General features: G+C 55.2%; 1 protein-coding gene across 2 annotated transcripts in view; it reads right to left on the bottom strand.

The window, feature by feature from the left end:
• NGEF (neuronal guanine nucleotide exchange factor) overlaps positions 1 to 12258 on the bottom strand; it is a gene marked incomplete at its 5' end in the record, with an annotated part of 83021 nt that overhangs the window by 12083 nt on the left and 58680 nt on the right. For both annotated transcript variants that reach the window (XM_079710759.1, XM_079710760.1), the window contains 3 exons: positions 871 to 1000; positions 2278 to 2430; positions 3680 to 3840. In XM_079710759.1, the coding sequence (XP_079566885.1) occupies positions 871 to 1000; positions 2278 to 2430; positions 3680 to 3840 (444 nt within the window). The remainder of the gene's footprint in view (positions 1 to 870; positions 1001 to 2277; positions 2431 to 3679; positions 3841 to 12258) is intronic.

Here is a 12258-nt window from a genome sequence, read left to right as displayed (position 1 = left end):
TCCCTTTGACTTTAAACTTGGATATGCAACGGCTCAAAGTCCTCCCAAGCTCAGCTGGTCCAACACTGAACCCCACCTTCCTCATCTCGGGAAACAGCACCATCACCTGAGCCGCTCAAACCGAAGAGTCTCCTTCCCTTTCTCTTCACAGTAGCAAGTGCACAGCTCAGTTCACTGATTTCCCTCCAGGATCTCCCACCCCAGCCTTCATGAACCCACCTTTCTTTCTTGAATTTCTCCTTAACCCCTTCTCCCATTTCCACTCTGGCCCTCCTGTCCGACACCCTCCACACGGCAGCTGCTCTGAGCTCTTACCAGCGTCAACTAGATGCAATGACTCCCCATCACATTGAGGATAGAACCCAATGTTTACCTGGCTCCTTAGGCCCCTGATCAGCCTCTGCCCACATCTGCACACCCATTCCCATCATGTTCCCCCAGCTCACCGCTGGCCGCCCCGTCTGTGAACCTTGCTGCCCCAGTGCCTTTGCATAAGCAGCTCCCTGTCAGATGAATGGCTCCTCCCTGTCAGCCAAGTCTTAGCTTAAATGTCACCCAGCCGAGTCTTTCCTGATCCCCCGACTGGCAGTGGGCAGGCAGTCACCACCATCATGTCACTCTGTTTCACCGTCCTCAGCCATGACCACTTCCTGGTTGTGTGTGTGTGTGTGTGTCTCTCTCTCCCCACCCTCCCCCAGAGTGTGGCTCTGTGGAAGCAGGGGCTGAGGCCCCCGCTGCTTGGCACACAGTAGGAGCTTAATTAGGATTTGTGGAACAAATGGACTTCTGGAAATAGAAAGCCAGCCTGGAATGACCAAAGGAAACAGCCTGCAGCAGGAGAAGCGTGTGTCAGGGGCGAGAGGCTGGTACCTGGACCAACAGCTTGAGGCGTGTGATCCTCTGGAAAGGCAGGATGAGGAAGGAGGAGAGGGGCAGCCCCCTGCACTTGGGGTCCAGCTCCAGCTGCGCGATCAGCTCCCGAAAGGCTGCCTTCTCCTGGCTGGGGACACAGACAAGAGAGTAGGTCTCTGGCTCATGGGAGGCGCAAATCGGAGGGGGTTCCTCCCCGTCCTCAGCTCCCTAAGAACCAGACAGCTCACAAGCGCAGAAAACGCGTCGATTTCTTCTCTTCTCTCTTTTTTTTTAATGGAAAATAAACTGTTCATGTACAAGTCAAATAACAATAGTGACTTCACACGCCAGGCCCAAGAAGACTTAGCAAAATATGCTGCGTGTGGGAGGGCAAGAATTCCTTGCATGGCCAAGACTATGAATCAGACGCAGAATTCGATGATTTACCCAGCAGGAAACGGTGGCAAGGTAAACCCACGTAATGACAGGAGCAGGCAGCAGGCTGGAGACGGCTGCAGGGAGAACCTGTGTTACTCCTGCCAGGTGGGGATGTCTCGTCTGCAGACGGGCTGGGCAGTGGGAACCACTGCTGGAGATCAGACGCGGGCCCTGGACTGCCCATCATTAGGGAAGTGGCACTCAGGCCCAGAGAGTCTGCTCTCACGGGCCACACCAGTGGACCCCTGGGCACTGCAACATCTAGAATCCTATTCTCCTGTGTGATTGTCTTTTCAATGTTCGTCCTCAAAACTGGCATCCCGATTCCCTCAAGTCCCAGTTTCAAGCCCCAAATGTAAAACACCCAAACCCCTGAAGACTCAAACTTTAAAACATCCCCAGTGAACTACACGGCTTGATGGAAAGACCCAACGAAGCATAACGTCCAGAGGTCACTACTCGGAGAGCCCTTTGGTGCCCATGAGTGTGCTAAGAACATATCACTGGTTAAACTGTGGTTGAAACGTGGTACAGACATGTGAAGAATTCAAAAGAGGGAAGTTAATTAAAAAACTCTCTCATCAACGGAAACCCCAAGGAAGTTTACAAAATGGGCAGATTAGTAAATTCAAGCGCTTTGCTGGAGAACCACCAAAAAGACTCCCTCCCCGCAACCCTTGCCTTGTCTCTAGTTCAAACCACTTTCCTGCTGTCTTGGGCCTCGAGTTATCCTCTTGGCCTCAAGCTCCCTTTTCTAAACCTCACAGAGCTCTGCACGGCCATCTGGACACAGGTCCAGTGGGCGCCATGGCTGACTGTCCCAGGGTCAACATTTCCCTAGTGACACCGAAAGCCCCAGAACGTGCCGGAGTTGGATGCTGTCCTGGGAAAGCAGAGACCCAGGGACCACAGTTCAGTGTCAGCACAAGAGGAGGGGGCCGCCGGGGCCATGCCTCCATGATGGCCCCGACGCCCAGCCATACTCACAGCAGCTGCTTGTAGGTCCTCTCCTGGTAGGTCTGGTTGCTGACGTAGGTGATGTAGACGGAGAAGTGGTCGGCGGCGTAGAGGTACACAATGTCGCACACGTCTGAGATGACAATGTTCTCCTCCATCCTGCGCTCCAGCTCCAAGAGAAAGCTGCAGCAGGCAGCGGCTGGGTTAGGGGTGGCTGGCTGCGGAGACTCGGGACACGTCTCCACCAAACCAACCGACACGACAGGAGGAGGTCCCAGCGAGGGGGGCACATTCCGTCACATCACGGAATTACTTGTTCAGTTTTTTAGGTGGCTAGTGACATCAGGAGCATTTTTAAAAGGGAGAGACCTCATCTTTTACATCCATACTGATGCATTTACAGTTGAAGTGAGATGACGATGGGGATCTGCTTCAGAATGATCCCGTGGCGGAACCTAGATGCTGAAGCGTGGCCTCGTGACACTGGTGTCTCTACTTCTGCATGTTTGGGATTTTCCATAATAAAATATAAATAAATACAAAAATAAATAGACACCCTTCCCCCAGTGGGGGTGAGCGGCAGAGACCGAGGGGTCTCCGAGGCTGCTCTGGTCTCAGTCAGCTCTCGCCTTCCTGAGCCTACCGGGTGGGGGGCTGCCACGAGGATCGGGGGGCTGCAAATGGAAAGGTGGGGTGTCCGTGTGGAGCGGGACCGACTCAGGAGGGTCCATGGAGAGCCACACACGGGTGTGGGTTTGCTGCTGCCCGCGTGCTATTTCACATCTGAACAGGCGGGGACGGACCAGCTCATAAAAGCTGAGTTCTGCACTTTTAGCTGCAAACCTCCCCAGGCTACAGTGAAAAGGGTAAATGGATCTTTTATCCTAACGGAATGACTGGAGTTCATTTCTTCTTTGCAATAATCAGTCAATAGATGTCTATTCCTCCTCCACTTAAGCTCATCCCATCCTTCATTAGGCAAAAGAAGTATGGTCCCAACCGCCACCTCCATGCACTCTCGCAAACACCACGTAACCGGAGAAGAGAAAGTGTAAATCCAGGACCGCGCTCCGCGTTGGCCCTCAGAGGGTCTCGGCCCCGCATGCACCAAGCCAGGGCCTTGTGAGGTCAGGATAAAGAGAAGCCCACAGGGACACCCCCGAACCAGGTTGTGACACCCACCACTGATGTGCCTGACTGTGGGAGACACACGGAGCACCTGCAGGCAGCCGTCCTGTCCAGGGGGACGCAACGGGCCTCGCTGCTGGGAGATCTTTGGATCTATGTACTTAGTTATATCTTATTACAGAAAATCTCAAACATACAAAAGCAGAGAAGCCAGAGTAACAGGCAGTGCCACCAGCCCCGGACGTGCCCCAGGCGAGTAGGAGGGATAGGAAGGGGCCCCACGAGGGCCGGGGCGGAGGCTCACCGCTCGCTGACGGCCATGACGTCCAGCACGTTGGAGAAGAGGATGTGCGCCTCGGACGGGTGCAGGATCTTCTTCAGGCGCTCGTTCTCCATGAAGTGGGACACCAGCAGGTTCAGGCTTTTGTAGTAGGAGGCCTCGGACGTCACCAGCTCGAACATGGCCTGGGACGTGAGGAGGGCCAGCGGTCAGCACCCAGGACTCGTCTCCCCCCGCTCTCAGACAGATGCAAAGGTTTTATTTTAGTTTAGTTTTTTGGCCGCCATGCACGGCTTGCGGGAGCTCAGTTCCCCAGCCGGGAATCAAACCTGTGCCCCCTGCAGTGAAAGCGCTGAGTCCTAACCACTGGACCGCCAGGGAAGCCCCCAGAAGCAAAGGTTTTAAAAGTGAAAGAAGACTGCTGTCGGGGTCTGCGTTGGCAAGGGCGCTGCCATCCGCGGCCAAGACCGCTTGCCCCGCTCACAATAGTGAAGCCGGAGATAGCCTCGTGTCTGAGTACGGAACAAGGTCAAACACGAGGGGCCAGCCATCTGCTGGGCTCCTGAAAGCTGCTAAGGGTGACTCAGGACTGTTTCCTGGTGCGGAATGGGTGAGAGAGTCAGCAGTAGAAGGACCCCACTTCTACATGCCCAGAAAAATGTCTGGAAGGAAACAGGCCATAATGTCAACCACAGGTGTCAGTAGGGGGTGGAGTTTGGGGGTGACTTTTACTCTTTTCTTTTTACCCTTTCAATTGTCTAAAAATTGAAGAATGAACATATATTGTTTCTTTCGTGGTCTTATTTTTTTGTTTTTTTTGCGGTACGCGGGCCTCTCACTGCTGTGGCCTCTCCCGTTGCGGAGCACAGGCTCCGGACGCGCTGGCTCAGCGGCCATGGCTCACGGGCCCAGCCGCTCCGCGGCATGTGGGATCTTCCCGGACTGGGGCACGAACCCGGGTCCCCTGCATCGGCAGGCAGACTCCCAACCACTGCGCCACCAGGGAAGCCCCATGGTCTTATTTTATAATGTAATCGATAAAGCAATTTTCATTTTGAAAAAGACAGAAAGAAGACAGAGAAAGAAATCTATAATCTGATAAGCTTTTTGGAGGTGCCTTCATTCTCTATCATGCTTATCACCTGATTATTGAGTCTATGAAACAGCAAACTAACCGGACCTCTGCTCCCTCACGTGTCATCTGTGAAGCGAGGGCAGTAGTTGCTGGTTCACCCTCCTTCCTCGCTCTCAAGCAAACCCATGACCCTTCCTGAGACCACCCTCACCTTCCTCTCCCCCATCTCTCTCTGCTGTTCCTCAGTTAGGGTGGGTTCAGGTCTGGGCCCACGGTGGCTGCCCAAAAGGGACAGTGTAGTGGGATGAACTGTGCACCCACCCAAAGCTGCGTCCACATGCTAAGCTCCAGCACCTGTGAATGTGAACCTATTTGGCAAAAGGGTCTTTGCGGATGTAAGTGAAGGATGTCAAGGTGAGGAGACCATCCTGGATTGAGGGTCTAAATCCAACGACAGGTGTCCTTGCAGGAGAGATGCAGAGGGAGATCTGGCAGACACACAGGGAAGAAGGCCATGTGAGGACACAGGAAGAGACTGGAGTGATGCTGCTTCAAGCCAAGGAACAGGAGCCCCCAGAAGCGGAAAGAGGCAGAACTGCCAACACGCTGATTTCAGGCTTCTGGCCTCTACAACTGGGGGAGAGTAAATTACCACCCAGTTTGTGGTCATTTCTTACTGCAGGCCCAGGAAACAAACACAGACAGACAGAGCAGGGCTGGGAGATGGGACAGCGATGAGTGTAGGGGGCCCTGGTCCCTTCCCAGTGTCCCGACCACCCCACATCTCACTCCCTTTGGGGTCCTCCATCCTCCCACTGGCCAGAACCCTGACCCAGGCAGGGCTCAAGGCTCTGGCCACGAAAGCTAGTGCTCCCGGGGCTAGGAAGGATGGTCGAAGGAAGGGAGACAGGGAAGGGAAGGGGGAGGGAGGACCAGCACGTGTTCCAAACACACAAGGCGCTTTCCCGTTCCATCCTCACTGGTCCCCCAGGAAGGACACACAGAAGCTCACATTTCACTAAAAGGAAACAGATGCAGAGGTTAAGTAATGCCCCAAAGTTACTGCTGGAGGGTGTGGAAGATGCAACCCAAGGTTTTTCCAAGTTCTGGGCTCGGCCCACCAGTACCCACCCCTGTGACTTAGACGCAGGCAGAGCTGGGATTCAATGGTGTCTGCAGGTGGCCTGGCCTGCTGGGCAGCCGTTCTGCTGCTTCCCTGCAAAGCTCCGGCAAACAGCCAACCTGGCAAAGCACTTTAAAATAAGCGACATATTTGTAAGCTGGGGATGCTTAACAGCATAAAACTGCCCAGCACCACTGAGGAAGTTCATACAGAGCTCACCCCAGGGTGGCCCACAAATGACAGACCGTGGGCCGCCATCAGAGGAGAGCCCACCGGTCCCCTAGGGTCTGTGCCTCACTCAACACAGTGAGAGGAGGCACTGAAACGGGCTGGCGGCCTCTCTGTAACTGTCCCCAAGTCACAGATGCTCGGTCTGCTTAAAGATACGAAACCACACAAAGCACATCCCGCCGGCCTCACTCACGGCAGAGCTGAGGCCTCCGCACGGAAGGCCCCGCCCTCTGTTCCGCCAACGTCCAGCCAAGCCCTGCCTGGCAAGGCTGAGACCGCGCTGGGCAGGAAGTTCCTGGAAGCATCTCTGTTACAGATGTTGAAAACAAAAATCACTTTCCTGCTGCTAGATTTACGTTTTTTAAGAAAATGTCAGGCCATTACAGCTTGCAAGTTCTAAGCAAATATAACTAAAAGAAATAAAACAAAACACCCCAAACTGAGACAGATGAGTGTTGCAGATACCAAGAGGGGAAAACACCACCGTGCCCAGGATGCAGCCCCGCAGATAAACGTCTCCCTGAGCAACGCCTGTGAGGCACAGCTGTGGGATCACACGTGGGAAAGGTGCCCAGACCCCTGAGAGCATCACCATCCTGGTCCCCGGGAGGACGAAGGGTCGGGGGCCGCCGGGCAGTGGCAGGTGGGCCTCTCAGCCGCTGACACGCAGCGGGCGTTGGGCCTGAATCACTGCTCCTTGATCCCGGCTGTGCCCATTCACCACAAACTCACCCCCTTTCTCCATTTATAGGCGACTAGTCATCCGTGGATTTTTGTTTTCCAGGGTGTTTGTCTTTATATGTCGAACTATTTGCCACATCAATATGGTCGTCTTTTCCTCATCAATGTTATTTTCACTCTCAGTCATTCAAGCCTTTGCATGGCATGTGGAGCCGACAGGGACCCAGGCCCTGCTCACCCATCCACTCATTCGTTCATTCATTCGTCCGCAAACGCCGACGAGCACTGGTCCAGGCACCCGGCACTCCTCCTCCGTGAACACAGCAAACTCCCTGCTTCCATCCCAGGGCAGTGAAGGCAGAGCAGACAGGAGTAAAATGCATCCCGTTGGGTGTGAGGGATGCTACAAGCAGACGGGCAGAGGCGTGTGTGAGCAATGAGAGTGTGTATATACGCGTGTGGCTGTGTGTGTGACTGCGTATATGTCAGTGTGTGTGTGTGTGTGTGTGTGTGTGTGTGTGTGTGTTACTTACTGCAGAGAATCCCTCCTTGGTGAAAGCAGCCACTGCTCTGCGGCCCGGCTGGCTAAGGCCCCGCGTTGCCCACCGCCGGGTTGCAGGGCTCACACAGGACCGTTATCCTCGGGAGCTCGGTTAGACGGACCCGAATTTTCCGAATCACAGCTTGGTCTCCCATCGGTGCTTAGTGCTGGATTATTCCGCTTGGTATCCGCCAACAGTCATGTTATGCTTCCTGGGTTTTTTCCAACCCCGCTGCTACTAAGCCCAGCTCCCTCCTGGGTCCTTTGCCAAGGGTAAGAGCCGGTCAGCTCTGGACCTTTCTTCGAGGGGCCCAGTCCAGGCGGTTCTGCAGCCAGTGAGGGCTGTGCTGGGCCTGGTGTCCGCCACAGGCCGCCGAGGAGCAGGGTTGTCACGGTTTCGGCCTTGGAGTTAGCCGGAGAGTCACCTCGTCCCACTAAGCCTCAGTTTCCACGTGTGCAGAATGAGGACCACAGTCCCCAGAGGAAAGGCCCAGCTGCAGCCGGCCCATCTCAAAGCACCTGGCAGACAGATGTCTGGGGTCGAAATCCATCCGACATCTGTGTGTCGTCTTCACAGGGCCTCAAGTGCTTCACGGATGGAGCTCCAGCCAGAGGGGTCAAGGAGGGCCTGTACCAGGAGGTGACACTGGGTCTGAGTGCCAAAGTATGACCCGTTCAGAGCAGGGGTGTGGACACCAGGTGGAGGTGGGAGACGGGTGGTGGAGAGGGAGCTGGGGGAGGGGCCTGGAGGCCAGGCCACTAGAGGGGTCACGTGGGGACAGAGCAGGCTTCTGTGTAGAGTCTTAAGTCCACCCTGCTGGCCGCCGTGTGGACCAGCACCACACAGCCTTGCGTTCCGGAGTCCCGGGGCCGCTCGATGCTCCTGGGCTCCGCACGTGTGCTCGCCGCTTCCTCTTGCCGCTTCCCCCGCCGGCCTGTGGATGAGAAGCCATGCCTGTCTCCCCACAGGCTTGGGAAGAACTGGATTATATTTTTCTCAGTAAACTTAGAGTTTTCTCCAAAAAAAGGAAACAACGTATCAGAGAAATCACCGGAGTTCCAGCTGAGACCATCGCCACAGTCTCCTGAGCTGAGAGGGTCCAGCTTTGGTCAGTGAGCATCTCCCCTTCCCTGGGGGAGTCCAGAAACTTCCGAGCCTGCAGACCCCAGGCCAGCCCCGCACCCCACGGAACAGAAGATGCCCCATAGATGCACAGAACCAGGACCCCTCTCCCGACGCAGCCCAGGCCTCGGTGCTGTTTGGGTTCAGGGCCCTCACGCAGCCTTGGGACGGGAGTGGCCCTGGGTCAGGCCCACCTGGATCACCCTAGTCAAGCAGTGCATTTGAAGAAACAGAGGAGACCCCTGACCCATCAGCAAGGGGATGAAAGAGGAAGCCAGGACACCAAGAAAAGTCTGCTTCTGATCAAAGATAGTGAAAAAACAGCCCCTAACACACAAAGAGCACTGTCCGTTAAGAACTCAGTTTACTGACCCACAGTTTCCCGTGATCTAAGACAGCTCAGCCTGTGGTATCTCATTTTCCGACGCGGGTCCTCATGGTCCGGGCAGGCAGCTCACATCATCGGCCTCCACACTCCACCCTGATGTCCCCATTGGTATGGGTCCTTCCTTCTTACAGCATCAGCGAAGCTCAAGGCTGAGCAGTCCTTTGCCTTGTTCTTTACCTGCACCGTCTCCACCTTACAATTCAGATTCTCTGTGGACCCCGTGTGTGGTCATTCTATCCCGATTTGGATTGGTTTCGGCTTCCTGGCCTTGGTGTCAATGCTTCACAGCGGTCTTTGATGCCATAACCTTTACTATGATGCTGTTGTGTGGCCTGAGTCACCAGGGGTCAGAGACAAAAGCGGGCTGACTGAGGACAGACACTATACCCACCACCTCCCTTCACTACTGTTGCTGTCTGGTGTGTCATTGGCAGAGCCAGGAAGCAAAAGCATCCCCCTACCCCTAAGGGTCCCAGGAGGCACCTTCACCTCTTCCTGCATCCCAGGTTCCTTCCAGGACAGACTGTCTGCAGTGGCCGGGACTAAGCTCTTGTCTGAGCAGATGTACAGAAAGGACCTTCTCAGGTAGCCTGCATTTTCCCACCTGTTATGGACTGAATTGTGTCCCCCAAAATTCATATGTTGAAGTCCTAACCCCCAATGTGACTGCATTTGGAGATGGGGCCTTTGAAGAGGTAATTACAGTTAATGCGCTCAGAAGGGTGGGCCCCTAATGCAATATGACTGGTGAACTTACAAGAAGAGGGACAGACACCTCACACCTCTGTGTAAGGGATGCACATACACCATGTGAGGACACAGTGAGGAGGTGGCCACCTGAAAACCAAGGAGGGAGGCCTCACCAGAAACCAACCCTGCCAGCACGCTGATCTTGGACTTCCAGCCCCCAGAACTATGAGAATAAATGTCTGTGGGTTAGCCACCCAGTCTGAGGTATTCTGTTATGGCAGCCCAGATCATGGACTGGAGGGTGAGGGCAGGGAGCCCCTCCTGACACAGGACACACATCCCTCAAGGAACAAGGCAACGTTAGACATTATTCCAAACTGCTGTAAACGAGGCCTGGGACCAGAGTCCAGAGAAAGGAGACATTCTCTGCAGTAGGCTCCCAGGTCACTGGGGAGGTTCAGACCAGAATGATGACTGTTCATCAATATTCTGTAAAACGGCATGTACTGCTTCCAAAAAAATCACACTGGGGAGGAAAAGGCTGTTTTGCAAGATCTGCTGAGCACTCCCCGATGCCCTTTTGCCAGTTTGGGCATCACTTTCTCTCCAAATCGAGGAAACTCTTGGCTACATTTCTCTCTTAGTCAGTACCTTCCTGTCTGAGACACACTGATGGGTGTGACACTTCATTGGTAAACAGTGGCTATAAACGTCCTTGTTCTCTCCACCTTGTCTAGGCAGGGTTATCAGAAAAATGGCACCAGCAGGCAAATAATAGTAACAGCTGCCATTTGTCCAACTCCTAACCCGTGCCTGGTGTAATGCTGAGTACTTCCAACGTGTCACCTCCCTCCGTCCTCACCGCAATCCTGGAGGTCACCCAACCATCCCCACTGTGCAGATGAGAGTGCCGAGGCCACACAGCCAGTGAGTGGCAAAACCAAGGCTCACACCCCATCCTTTTGACCTTAGGGCTCTGTGTCTTGACCGCCCTGCTAGAGACGCCCTTCCACAGAAATGCCCGGGCTTTCCCGTGAGCCTGCAGGCCTGCAGTGGCGCCAGGCTGGCAGCCCCTCTCCTTGCAGGTCGGTCTCGGTCTGCTGTTATTTATGCAGAAGTCACTTCCTTCCCACCCTAGGTTCTTTCCAGGTTCTTAATCATCTTTTTAGCTTTACATGGTGCTTTCAAGTAGGTGCTTGATCATAAGTTCGTTAAGAGAAAACCTCTAACCCAGTGCTCAAATGCGAACCAGGCCTGGCGTCGGGTCAATGGGTCGTACAGGTGGGTGAGTCGTGCCCACGACTCACAGCTTCCACCCAAAGGCTCGGCTCCCAGGCCTGTCCCCCTCGGGGCCGTCTGTGTGTCTTTACAAGGACACTGTTAGCTGTGCCCGTCGTTCGTCCTCCTTCCCTGGCTCCTGCTGGCCTGAATGTCCGGTGTCCCATCTCCTTTACCAGGTGGCTTCCTGAAAGGCCTGGCCTGGGTGCAGCACCCAGGAAACTCCAAATGTTTACTGAGCACCTCCCAAGAGCTGGGGGCTGGGGGCTGAGGGCACTGGGGATTCCCGAGATGACCAAGAGCTGATCCCTGCCCCTGGGAGGTCGCCGGCTCAGGAGACCACAGCTGCCGGGGTGCTGGGGTCCGTGATGCTGTCCTGCCCTCCCCACCTCACTCATGCCACAGACACGTGCCCAGAGCCACCTCCAGGTAGTGGCTCGGCTTGATGCTGGGGACACAGAAGGACACAGACACACCAGGGAGGAGGCGGCTTGGGCACAGCCAATGACAGCTCTGCAGTGATGCTCACAGTGGAGTGGGGGGGACTTTGCCATGGCAGGGGGAGATGCGGAGGCAGGCAGGCAGGCAGCCAGAGAAGGCTCCGAAAGGGGCTGTCAGAGTCAAAGAGCCAATAAAATTTAGCCAGGCAAAAAGGAAAAAAAAAACCCCAGCATTTCTCAGCCTGGTCCTGCGACCACAGGTGTTTGTGAAAATGCAGATTCCCAGGAACCTCCCCAGCCCCCTGCATAACCTGTCCTTTAACAAGATCCCCAGGTGGTTCTGAGGCATGTCAGAGTCTGAAGATCCCTGGTGCCAGGGCTGGGGGCCCCCAGCCCCAAAGCCTCCCCGGGTACCTTTCTTTTGCACTTATCACCTTGAGTGCTAAGCGTTAGGGCACCTGCCCGATGCCGGACTTTGCTGTTAGTACCTGGAGGGTGGGAGGAGATGGACAGAAAGCTGGGCCAGAATGCCAAGGGGTTTGTGGGGAGGGGGTCCCTCCTCGGGCTCAGGCTGCCTTAGAGGCCATGGGACGTCACAGTCCAGGCTCTGTGCCCTTGTGCTGGTGGGAGCTATGACCACTTTGGTTGGCTGTAGGCTGAGCCCTGTGCTCAAGATGCTCAGCCCCTGTGCAGACCACAGGCCCCAAAGACAAACCGCCTGAGGCTGCCCCAGCCACTCAGGTGAGCTGCCTCCCCTCTCCTCTGGGGGTGTCAGCTGGAGCCGGGGAGCGGTGTCCTCCGTCAGAGGCTGTGCCTACTCTCTGCTTTGGGCCTTGAGCCCTTCTGTTGCCAGCAGCGGCCACCCTGGGTGGATTTGCATCCTTGCCCTGCCAGACCTTTCTTCCCACATGATCCTACTGCCCACGCACAAAGTTTTCCTCACGTCTGCGGCTAGAAGAGTAATTCATACCCCAGAGGCATTAGAGTGGACAGAAGTGACTCCGAAAAGGCTTTTAGTTAAGAAGCAGTCCCT

Source organism: Hyperoodon ampullatus (assembly GCF_949752795.1).
Source record: "Hyperoodon ampullatus genome assembly, chromosome: 8".
NCBI lineage: Eukaryota > Metazoa > Chordata > Mammalia > Artiodactyla > Ziphiidae > Hyperoodon > Hyperoodon ampullatus.
Note: the sequence above shows the minus strand (reverse complement) of the source record. Positions and strands in the feature narration are given on the sequence as shown.